Source organism: Petaurus breviceps, unplaced genomic scaffold (genome assembly GCF_028583685.1).
Source record: "Petaurus breviceps papuanus isolate PSGF00001 unplaced genomic scaffold, PetGlider_PUasm1.0 108, whole genome shotgun sequence".
Lineage (NCBI taxonomy): Eukaryota > Metazoa > Chordata > Mammalia > Diprotodontia > Petauridae > Petaurus > Petaurus breviceps.
The window spans coordinates 2385914-2398494 of NW_027185593.1; the positions used below are offsets into that span (position 1 = coordinate 2385914).

A 12581-nucleotide genomic window follows, 5' to 3' on the forward strand; every position below is an offset into this window, starting at 1 on the left:
CACAGGTGCTCTAGAAGGGGAAGGGGAGTCACAGGTGCTCTAGAAGGGGAAGGGGAGTCACAGGTGCTCTAGAAGGGGAGGAGGAGCCACAGGTGCTCTAGAAGGGGGAGGGGAGTCACAGGTGCTCTAGAAGGGGGAGAGGAGTCACAAGTGCAATAGAAGGGGAAGGGAAACCACACGTGTTCTAGAAGGGGAGGGGAAACCACACGTGTTCTAGAAGGGGAGGGTGCACTAGGGATGCTCTAGAAGGGGAGGGGAGCCACAGATGCTCTAAAAGGGGGAAGGGAGTCACAGGTGCTTTAGAAGGGGAGGGGCACTACAGGTGCTCTAGAAGAAAGGTCACAAGAGTTCTAGAAGAGGGACATTGGTATTTGTGAAGGGAGAGGTCTTGGTGTTCTAAGAGAAGACTCATAGGTATTCTAGAAAAGAGAGCCATGAGTATTCTAGAAAATGAGACACAGCTTTTCACGAACAGGAAGACACATATATTCTACACAGCTTGGAGGAGCCCAAAAACAGTCCAGAAGGAAGACCCATAGGTATCTTATAAGGGGAGCCACAGGAATTCTAGATAGTCTGAAGGAATCTGCGAGATGTTCTAGAAGGCATGTGTTCCAGAGGTGTTCTGGAAAGGGATCACCCAGTATTCTAGATAGCATGGGGGAGAGGGTTGGGAAAAGTTCATGGGTCTGTCCCTAGACCCCCGGAATAGCCACCATCACAGCTGGCATATCCATAGCACATCAAGGTTAACAAGGGGGTCTCAAGTTTGAGTAACTGAGGTCTGCCTTGGTGCACCTTGACTAAGCCCTCTCCATCCTTGCCCTGCTCAAGCCCCAGAATGACAGTCTCTGGGCTCGAGGTCCTGATCCCTGGTGTCAGACCTTACCAGCACTGATGTGTTTGAAGAACCCCCAGGATCCCAGACTATCAGAAAAAGAAGAAAGAGGAAAAGGAGGAAGAAGAAGAATGCATTTATAAAGTACTTTAAAGTTTTCAAAACAATAGCTATACATATATTATCTCATTTAATCCTCACATCAACCCTGGGAGGTAAGTGCTATTATTATGTCCATTTTACAGATGAGAAGACCAAGGCTGAGAGAGGTTACCAGCAAGCGGCTGGGGCTAGATCTGAGCTCCAGCCTTCCTGACTCCAAGCCAACACTCTATCCACTGTTCATGTGACTGCCTATATCACGAGCTGGAGGAGCTTTTTGAAGTTGTGGGTAGCCCAATCTCATCCTTTTACAAAGGAGAGAGATGAAGAAGTAACTAGTGGGAGAGGGACTTAAACCCACATCCTCTGACCCCAGAACCAGGGTTCTTCTCCTTCTACTGGAATTACCTCTACAATAACCCACCCCATCACCTGTGTGACCCTGGGCAAAATCACTTCCACCTCTCTGGGCCTCAGTTCCCTCATTTGTAAAATGAGGGAGTGGGACTAGATGACCCCTGAGCTCTCTTCCAACCCCAGATCTCAGATCTCAGACCTCTGCTTGATAACTATCTAATGAGGGCGAACCACTACTTTTTTGAGTCAGATTATTTCCTTTCCTGGTTCCCCGCCCCACCCCCACCCCCACCCTGTTTCTGTTCACTGATCCAGGGAACTTCCAGTAAAGCACTCCCTCCGCCAATACGTGGCACCTCAGGGAGTTGCTAGGGACACTAGGAGGCTGGGTTGAGTTCTGCCCCAGCACCAAGAAGAACAAGGCAGATCCCTTTTCTACATGAATAGAATTTTCCCTTCTTTAAACCAATCGACCCACTTTTGGCTTGGTCTCCAGTCCCTTCCCTGGGTAGAGACCACACGGTAATCACTCTTGTCTGCATACTCTAGCTTCTCAAAGTCTTTCCTAAAATGTGTCACCCAAAGTGAAACACAATAAGACAGTAAGACCAGCACCTCTCTCAACCTGGATACTATGCTTCCTTTAATACAGCCCAAGGCTACATTTTTAGCAGCTAGGCCTATGGAGTCAGAGCAAGCTTGTAGTCCACTGAAACTCCCAGATCCTCTTCACAAAAACTGTTGTCTAATGTATACCTCCTGCTTGTAAAGTCAATTTTTCTGAACCCCAATGCAAGAATTTACCTTTGTCTTTATTTTATTTGATCAGATTTGGCCTGTTGTTCTAGCCTTTGGGGAACTAGACTGTCATACAATATTGTAAGCTGGCTTTCCCATCAGCTACAAATTTGAGAAGTATGCCATCCAAGTCTTCATCCAAGTCATTGGATGCTGGACAGCACAAGGCCAAAGACAGATCCCTGGGGCATTCTCCAAAAGACACTTCCTCCTTGTATTTTGCCTATGTTTGGGTCTTGTCATTTGAACAGCTCCAGATTCACAGAACTCTACAGTTACCTTTAGTAAACTGTTAAATAAATAATTAACTTAACTAGTATCTTATATTATCTTCACTTAACTCGACTATTATCTAGACCACATTCCTTTAACTTCAATTTAACAAATACCTTCAAGCACCTTGCAATTACAAAGCACTGTGCTTGGCCCCCAGAGGAGACAGACATGAAATAGTGCTTCCCCAGAGAGAGCTGGAACACCAGATCTCCTCTGGCTTGCAAAGCAGCAGGAGACTCTTGGCCAAATGTTTTGCTAAAGTCCTAGGACAGCATTTCCCTTATTCATATCCCCAGGCTGAGATATCAAACCTTACCTGTTACATATTATTTGAATCACAGTTTCCTCTTTGGTAGGAAAGTACCTGGGTGGGAGAGCTCTGGGTGACTTTGGAGCTCACCTTCTCAGCTCTGCTCCTATATGCCTGCCACCTGCCTGCCCCAATGCCAAGCTCTGCCCACATATCAGGACACACCCTGCTGAGCTTGCCTGATACTAAATCTCTGCTAGTTTGGATGCCCACCTGCTTCCTATTTTCAGACAGCCCTGATGCTCCACCCATCTACCTGGACTTCCTCCTATTATCCAAGGCTGTGACTATGACTAGATCACCTTACCCCACCCCAGCGGGTCTGACTGGTCTCTAATTCCAGTCAACTCCAGTACCAAGGTCAGCAGGGCAGGGGTCACCAAGCCAAGTCCCCAAGAAAGGTGAGGTCTACCCTGGGAGGGCAGGGAAGGAGGGACTTTGGAGGAGACAAAGGAATGAGAATTATGGTGTGCAATCATACTGGAAGGGGCCTTGGAAATCATCTTGTCCAACCTCCTCATTTTGCAGATGCAGAAATTGAAGATGGGAAATTACTTGCCCAAAGTCACATGGCAAGTCAGTGGCAGAACGGGAACTAGAATTCAGTTCTCCAGGGGCTTGTCCCACCCGCTCTGAGACTCCTCAAATGACCAGGGAGGGAGGTGGGGGATAAAGGAAGGAGACCCAGCCTTGCAGTTAATGCCACTCACAATAATGACAAGATTGTTCATCATCTTGTCCAGTTTCGTCCTCTTCACCTGGATTTTCCCACAGTTCCTCATAATCTTGGAATCAAAACCTGGTGGGAGGGAATGAGAAAGAGGGGCTCAGAGGGGCTCACCAGGAGCCAGCCAGTTTCTAACCAGGGTTAGGGGACCACTGGGTTAATGCCATAGAATTATGGAACATCAGAGCTAAGAGGGCCCTTAGAACATAAGAATGTCGGAGCTGGGAGGGCCCTTAGAACACAGAATGTCAGAGCTGGGAGGGCCCTTAGAACACAGAATGCCAGAGCTGGGAGGGCCCTTAGAACACAAAATGTCAGAGATGGGAGAGTCCTTAGAATCCAGAATGTCAGAGCTGGGAGAGGCCTTAGAATACAGAATGGCAGAGCTGGGAGGGCCCTTAGAACATAGAATGGCAGAGCTGGGAGGGCCCTTAGAACATAGGATGTCAGAGATGGGAGAGTCCTTAGAACCCAGGATGTCAGGGCTGAGAGGGCCCTTAGAACTTAGAATGTCAGAGCTGGGAGGTGTCTTAGAATACAGAACAGAAAATGTCACAGCCAGGAACACTCCTCAATCCCTGTCTAGTCTGACTCCTTTATTTAATAGATGAGGAAGCCCACACTAGAGAAGAGCAAAGGCCCCAGGCAGCTCCTGGCTAAGGCAGGACTGGAGTCTCCCAGACTTCTGGGACTCTTTCCCCACTGCCCCAGCCTGGTTGCAGGTTTCCTCTGGCAGGATCAAGGCTCATGGAGAGACCCTGGGCAGGGCAGTGTGGGCTCACCTGCATAAATGACCAGGCCATAGCAGATGTCAGTGTTGCGGATCCGGCAGCCTCGCAGAAGGATCTTCTCGCTGTCTAGGGGATATTTCTCTCCCTTCCATTCCAAGGTCCCCACAAACGTGTGCATCCGGCTGTTGGGCTCCTCGCACACCACCATCCCTGTCACACCAACAAGCATGAGGCTGTCGGCCCAGGCTGCAAGCCCAGCACTGGGCTCTGAGCCCGGCCCTGTGTGTGCCTTAAGGGGGAAGATACAGGCCTTGGCTCCTAACTCCCTGGCTGGCCTTGGGGAATCCCTTAGCCTCTCTGTTCCAAATCTATACTAACAACAATTATATTAATAGGATAGGGCCTAAACCTGCAATTTCACTGCTATATGGCCCCCCCAGAGGAGGAAATTCCCTCTACTAATGCTGGCTACCCTTTTTCTGCAATTTAAGGGTCTGAATGAGTTGCCTAGAGCTCTAAGAGATAAAACCCCTCACTCCAAATTACATAGCCTACATGTGTCAAAGATGAGACTTGAACTCATGACCTTCCACCTGCCAAGGCCAGCTCTCTATCCACCATGTCACACTCTCAGTAATAATAATAATTATTATATAATATTATATTACAATAAAATATAATATACCTATAATATATTATAATAATGAATACAACAATATATTATTAATAATTACATAAATATTTAAATAATCGTTACAGAGTAACAATTACAAATTCTATAGTCATGTACCTGATAATGAGCTCACGAGGTAGGGCGTACAAGAAGCATTCTCCTCATTCAGGGAGAGAAAACATTTGAGGGGCCCAAGGTCTCCTGGCAAAGTGTCAGAGCTGGGATCTGAACCCAAGTGTCCTGACTCCGACTAGAGATGAGAGAGGAGCTGAAGAAGGATGGGCAGTTTGGAAGTAGGGAAAGCAGGTAAGAGCTCTGGGCCTGGAGTCAGGAGGGACTGGGTTCCAATCTGGCCTCAGACACTCAAAATGAGGAAGGCAGGTATGACAGAATGTGAAACAAAGCCCCCTAACAGAACGGCAGGACCCTTGGAGCACAGAATGCCAGTGCAATCCACTAACAGCGACAACAGCTAACAGCTATAGAATACCTCATGTGTCACAGACACTGTGCTAAGTACTTTACAGTTGTCATCTCCTTTGATCCTTGCAACAACCCTGGGAGGTAGGTATTATTATCCCCATTTTACAGATGAAGACAGTGAGGCAAACAGAGCTGAAATGTCTTGTACAGGTTCCCATAGCTGGGAAGTGTCTGAGGCTGGACTGCAATCACCAGTGGTTGAACCAATCAACCAGTATTTGTTAACTATCTCCTCTCTGAAAGGTGCTATGTTAGACTCTGAGGATGAAGATGAAAATTTAAAAGTCCCAGCTAGGTCTCAAGAAGTTTATATCCTGGGGTGGCGCAGTGAATAGAGCACCGGCCCTGAAGTCAAGAGGACCCGAGTTCAAATCCAGCCTCAGACACTTAATTAGCCATGTGACCTTGGGCAAGTCACTTGACCCCAATTGCCCTGCATTCCCCCCTCCAAAAAAGCAAAAGAAGAAGAAGAAGCTTATATCCTACCACAGTAAGCAAAACATTGACCAACTCAGTTTAATGTGTTTTGGGATGGGAGGGAGACATTGGGGGATCAGTAAAGGCCTCGAAGAAGAAGGTGGTACTTGAACAGGTTAGAAAAAGAGGTTAGAAAAGAGGTCACTTTAGGCATGGGACACAGCCTGTGCAAAGGCAAAGAGATGAAAAAGAACACGGCACATGTGGAGAAGCAAGTAAATCAATCCAACCAGGCTGTAGATGCAAAAAAGAAGCCTGGGGACAGCTGGATAGTGCAGTGGACAGAGCACCGACCCTAGAATCAGGTGGACCTGAGTTCAAATGTGACCTCAGACACTTACTAGCTGGGTGACAAGTCACTTAAGCTAGATTGCCCTTAAAAAAAGAGGAGGCTGGGACCAGGTGATAAAGGGATTTAAATGCCAAACTGGGGAGCTTGACTTTGATCCTAGCGACAAGGTGTTTACTGAGTAGGGAAGGAGCATAGTCAGACCTCAGCTTTAGGAATATTAACTTGGAGATTGTGTGAAAGAGGAGATGGGAAAGCAGAAGGCAGGGAGCCCAATTAGAAGGCTGCTGTAAGAGGCTAGATGAAAGGTAATGTGAGGGCCTGACAGTGGAGTGGAGAGGGAGACCAATGGGAGAGGAAGGACCAGACTTGGGACTGATTAGATGTGCAAGGTGAGGGAGAGGCAGGAGCAGAAGGATGGAAAATTTGGAAATAGGGAAAGCTGGAAGAGGGCTAGGCTTAGGAGGAAAAATGCTAAGTTTGGTTCTGGAGATCCTGAGTCTGAGATGCTTGGTTAGAAATGTCCAGGAGGCCACTCGTGATTTGGAAAAAGAAATCAGGAGAAAGACTACGGCTGAATAAAGAGATCTGAGAGGCATCGGCGTAGAGATAGCTGAAGCCAGGGGAGCTGATGAGGTCACCAAGCAAGAGACTATAAGGAAAAAAGAGGGTGAAGGACAGAGCCTCGGTGAAGGGGTGTGAGTCAAGCATGTAAAGGGTGGTGAGTGAATAGAGTGTTGGGCCTCAGTTCAAATCCAGCCTCAGAAGCTTACTAGTCGTGTGACTCTGGGGAAGTCACTGAATCTGTCTTAATGTCCTCGACTGTAAAATTGGGATAATAATAGCATCTTATGTTCCAGGGTTGTTGTGAATCAAACAAGACAATATTTGTAAAAAGCATTTATTTAGCACCGTGCCTGGCACACAGTAGGTACTATATGTTTATTCCTTTCCTCTTTCCCTTTCCAAAGGAGTTTGAGAAGAAGTTGTCAAACTGGTAGCAGTTTTCACCATTCCCTCTCAAAAAAAATTTTTTTTAATTAAAAAAAACCACTAACAAACATAGAGAGAGAGGTTAACAGTAGCCAAATGATACCAAGAGGTCAGGAAGGATAAGAACTGATAAAAGGCTAGAAGATTTGACAATTAATAAATCACTCATACTTTTGAAGAGAATAAGGTTTGAAGAAGATAAGGTTTGAAGCCAGAGTTCAAAGGGTTAAGGAGTGAATGAAGAGAGGGCTCGGCAGTGAATGAAAAGAGAGAGGTAGAATCAGCTGGAAGGGCCCTGAAGATCAGAAACTAGGAAAGCAGAGAATAGAGAACATGAAAACTGAAAGATACTTGGGAGATCAGCTGGCCTAACTCCCCCATCTTACAGAAGAGTAACCTGAAGTCCAGAGAAGTTAAGGGATTTGAAAATTGTAGAGTAGAATTTGGTAAGTGGACAGGAGAAAGAATGGCAGGGAGCAAGAGGGAAATTCAGTTTAGGGGTTGGGTTGATCAGCCAGTTTCTTCTCCTTTGTAATCCTGTCTTCGAAGGCCACACCTGCTAGGGACCAGGAGCACACACAGCCCTTCCATTGATGCCTATGGTTCCTTAGCAACTGCTCACCATCAAAGGCTGCCATCTTCTCCGTGTTGACCAGCTCTGTATGAGTGATGATCGGGGCCTGGCGGAACTTCAGATTGGTTTCTCTGGCAACAAGACAGGGATAGGGCAACCATGAGGCAGGTTCCCCAGGACTGAGAAAGAGCTAAACCTCACAGAATATCACACACACACACAATCACATCTATAATCCACAGAAAGATGGCTTCCATCAACCATTTCTTTAAAAAACAACCAGAACTGGGGTGGCTAGGTAGCACAGTGAATAGAGCTCCAGCCCTGAAGTCAGGAGCACCTGAGTTCAAATCCGGCCTCAGACACTTAACACAAAAACTAGCCATGTGACTTTGGGCAAGTCACTTAACCCCAATTACCCTACCTTCCCCCTCCAAAAAAAAAAACAAAAAAAAAGCCAGAACAGATGCTAGGTCCTAGATCCTCTGACTCCCAATAGCAGGGCTTTTCCAACCATACCTACCACAGAGCACTGGATTTAAAGCTAAAGGACCTGGGTTCAAATCCTGACTCTGCCACTTACTAATTTATTACCAAGTGACCTTGGGCTAGTCATTTAACCCTCTGGTCCTATCTATAAAATGGGGCAGAGGACTGGGGGCTGGACTAGATGACCTTTGAACTCTCTTCCAGCTCCAACTCTAGGATCTCTTACTTTGTTACTTGTCCAGGAGCCCTACAAGTCAAAGAAATTCCTCAGATTCTTTTCCCTGTTCAGAACAAATGCCTGCTCTGAACCACAGTGATGGTGATAAGAATGTTCACCTCGCCTACTGCAGTAGGCATTGTAAGCCACCCAAGGCTGTCACATGGGAGCCAGGCAGTGGGAAGAGGCAGAAGACCTGTGTTAGCCTCTGGGCTCTGACCCTTAGGGGTTACATGATCCCTGGCAGTTTCCTCATTTGTCTAAGGGGGACAACTCCAGTTACACTATACCTCCCTCACAAGTCTTTTGAAAGGAAAATGCTTTGTAGTTTTAAAAGTATTTTTTTTATTGCTTTTTGGAGGGCAATTGGGGTTAAGTGACTTGCCCAAGGTCACATGGCTAGTTAAGTTTTAGTTAGTTAATTAACTTTTATATGTTTCTAGTTCTTCCCCCAAACTAAGCCCACTATGAGGATAAAGACCAGGTTTTCTTTTCTGTGATGCCCTCCCCATCCCTCCCAGCACAAATCTAGAGGTAGGGTATGTTGTTCAGAAAGTGAAAGCAGAAAGAGTATTGGGCTTGGAGTCAAGAGACCTGAGTTTGAATTCTGGCTCAGACACTTACTAGCTGTGTGACCTTGGGAAAATCACTTCCTCTCTCTCCCTTATCTATAAAAATGAAGATAATCATTCGAACATGACCTTCCTTACAGGGTTCATTCAATCATTCATTCAACAAGCAAATATCAGGCATCAACTAGGTGTCAAGCAACGGGAAGACAAAGACAAAAAATATAACCAGCCCTGGCCTCAGGAATCTTACTTTCTTTTCTTACTGTGTAAATCATAAACCATAGAGGCAGAAATATGGGAGATATTCATTGATGGGGGAGGGTGATTAAACAAGTTGTAGAACATGGTGGCTACAGGAAACAATGAAAATGATGACTACAGAGAAGCATTAGATGACTTATATGAACTGATGCAAAGTGAAGTGAGCAGAACCAAGAAGATAACATACTAATGACTGCAACAAGGTCTATGGAAAGAATAACTAACAACTGAAATAGAATGCTGAGAAGTTATAACGTCCAAGTTTGGCCCCAAAGAAGAGATATGAGAACACACCTCTCCACACATCTATGTAGAGGTAAGGGGGTCTACAGCTGTGGTACACTGCATATTTTTAACATCAGATTCTTTTCAGATACATTGGTTAGTTTTGTCAAATTGTTTTTTTCTCTTCTTATTCTTTGTTATAAGGAGTGACTTTCTGGAAGAGAGAGGGAGGGACACATTGGGAAATAGAGTTGACATAAAAAAACAGAAAATATAAAATACACTTTAAAAAAAGGAATAAGAAATATTATTATTGGATGAATGGATTTGGATCCTGTCTCTGCCACTTTGTGCCATCTTTATGATCTTAGGTAAGTCCTCAAAGAATTAGAGAATCTCTAAGTTGAAAGCAGTTTCCTAGGTCATTCAGTCCAACCCCTCCCTACCTGATCAAAAACGTCTACCATTCACCTGATGAAGAGTCAATCAGTCTGTGCTTCAAGATCTACAGTGACGGGGAGCTCACTACCTACCACAGAAGTAGCCCATTCCACTTTCTGGATAGTTCTAACAGCTAGGAAGGTTGGTTTGCTTCCCCCCCTGACTTCACACCTAAAGTTACCTCTTTACACATAACATTCATGGCTCCTGATTCTGTCCTCTAGGGCCCAACAAAATCAATCTAATTCCTCTTCCCTAGAACCACTTTACAAGTATTTGAAGATGGCTATCATATGTGTCCCCCCTCCCAAATACCAACCTTCTCTTGACCAAGCTAAATATCCCTCCCTGGGTCTCAGATTCTAGAACTATGAAATGAGAGGTTTAAATTAGGTGACCTCAAGTGTCCATCCCAGCTCTACCAAGTTTCACACAAGCAGACTTGTAACTAAAGATCTCTTTCGTTTGATTTAAGGCTGGGTCCTCTTAGTAAAGAGGTGGGGGACTACAGGGGCAGATTGTTGCATACACTATCAGTCATGATGGCTTTCTCACTTAGTATTGTGGTTTCAATAGAAGTGGGGAAGTATAGAAGGAAATTAGAATGATAGCCAAAAAAAGGCACCAATGTAAAGAGGGGAAAGGAAATTGAAGATTGGGGGTAAGAGGAAAAACCATGTCCCCAAATCTCCTGCATTCCCAGGATTTCTGATTCTGATCCTGCTGATGCTGGCCCTCCACCCTCCCCCTCCTTCCTAGAGATTTTAACGCCCTCACCCGTCAATGTCCGCAGTTTCCACGTAGCACAGGCTGCTAGGCTCCGAACTGGCCAAGAGGAGCAGGTCGGCCTTTGGAAGTTGCACAAAGAAGGATGTAGGCAATTACAGAAAGAGAAAGTGAAGTTAGATCTGGGGAAGGATGGTAACAAAAACTAAGCTGGGGCAGTGGAGGGAAGTGGAAAGGTAGGATGTGGACTTCGGAACAGTGATTCCTATTCCTATTTCTCCAAGAGATTCAGTGTTTACTACAGGCTTCCCTCACAGGAATCATAACAAGTAAGGAAAGCAACTATTACAGTCGTCCTTGTACAGGAGAAAGGGACCTTGTGTCAGGGGTGGGTGGGGTCTGAACCTTGGGGCTGTGAGTGAAAATCCAGGAACCTTTCTACCATGCCATTCCTCGAAATCTCCTTCCCTGCAGACTATGACCTTTGACTAAAGGAGCCTGGATGGATTCTGAGGCAGGGGGGTGGCTAAGATGGCCCTTAGAAATCTCTGGTTTCTAAGATTGGCCCACCAGGGTCCCCCTATTAAACCTACAGTGGCCGGATGCTAACTTACCGGGACAAAATCATCTTTCTGCAAACAGACAATATCACCCACTTGGATGTCCTGCCAACTCTTCTTACAGAAGCTGCAAAGAGAAATTCCTCAGAGGAATAAGGAGTTAAAAAATGGCCCACAATGGGTGGCCTCCCCCAGGCTCTTTCTACAAGCCTGTACATGCCTTGGTTCCATTCCAACTGGATGGCCAGAGCAAAAAGTAACAGGTCTTATTACTCCCCACCAATGTGGCCTGGCCCATGTTGTTCTGTCCCCCACCTGTAAGTCAAATGAGGGAAGAAAGAAGGGCCCAGCTCTGAACTGTTAGGATGCAAAAGAGCCCAGGACTGAGAGTTAGGAGAATTGGGGCTCAGGTCCCAATTCTGCCACCAATTCATCAACTGGAAAGTATGGGAGTTGTGTATTAGACAATCTCCAGGGTCCCTTCCAACTCTTTAAAAATATATCTGTCTGTCCTTTCCACCAGGTCCTCCCGATTGAGCAAATTTTTAAAATCATAAGGCCCTTGTCATAGCTGCACAAGTCCCAAAAGAAGCTCCCTCAGTGGTGACACCCAAAATGTATCCTTCCTTCTGTACCCTAAGGTTGTCATCTCTCTGTCAGGAGGCAAGTGGAGGGTTTCATCTTCTTGGATTTGGGGGGATGATCATTGCTCTGATCGGAATTCTAAAGACTTTCAAATTTGTTTTTCTCTATTACGTTGCTATTTTATCAAGTGTTCTCCAAATACTGCTCACTTTACTCTGCATCAATGCACAGAGATTTTCATCTCTTCCTACTCTTAAAATCTACGTTCTATAGTTGAAGAGTCCTCCCAGTTCTTACATCCTGTGTTCTAAGGGCCCTCCCAGCTCTGACATTCAATGTTCTAAGAGCTGTCCCAGCTCTGACATCCTGGGTTCTAAGGCCCTCCAAATTCTGACATTCAGTGTTCTAAAGGCCCTCCTAGCTCTGACTTTTTGTGCCCTCCCAGTTCTGACATGCCATAGATAATTGCCCCGAGACTTTTGGGACACTACATGTACAATTCCTACTTCAGCTAGATCCTCTAAAATTGCAGGAACTCCCCTGGTGCTAAATATCAACCACTCAGTTTGTTGAGGGAGGAATAAGGACTCCAGGGCACTGACCTACCTAGGCCACCAATGGTGAGTAAATAGGAGTCAGGAAGACTGGATTATAGAATAGAAATAGGAATATAAATAAAATAAATAGAAACAGGACTCGGCAGACTGCTTCCTCCCTCTCTCCATAAATGGAAACGCTTCTCAAGTGAGACAAAGGTCCCCAAGAGCTGCAGGGCTTGGGCTGGCCTGGCATGGTGACTTACCTTTTTCCCAGCAAAATTTCACAGGGTCTACCATTGATCATCTGGTCACTCCTGTGTCGGGCCTGGGGCAGAGAG

The 12581-nt window shown here is 45.8% G+C and overlaps 1 protein-coding gene across 1 annotated transcript in view; it reads right to left on the reverse strand.

Moving 5' to 3' along the window:
• ATP8B3 (ATPase phospholipid transporting 8B3) overlaps nt 1-12581 on the reverse strand; it is an 89366-nt gene that overhangs the window by 45606 nt on the left and 31179 nt on the right. Inside the window, exons 6-11 of the mRNA XM_069077567.1 lie at nt 12507-12568; nt 11174-11246; nt 10611-10681; nt 7677-7759; nt 4191-4349; nt 3392-3480 (exon numbers count right to left, since the gene is read on the reverse strand). Coding sequence (XP_068933668.1) covers nt 3392-3480; nt 4191-4349; nt 7677-7759; nt 10611-10681; nt 11174-11246; nt 12507-12568 — 537 coding nt within the window. The remainder of the gene's footprint in view (nt 1-3391; nt 3481-4190; nt 4350-7676; nt 7760-10610; nt 10682-11173; nt 11247-12506; nt 12569-12581) is intronic.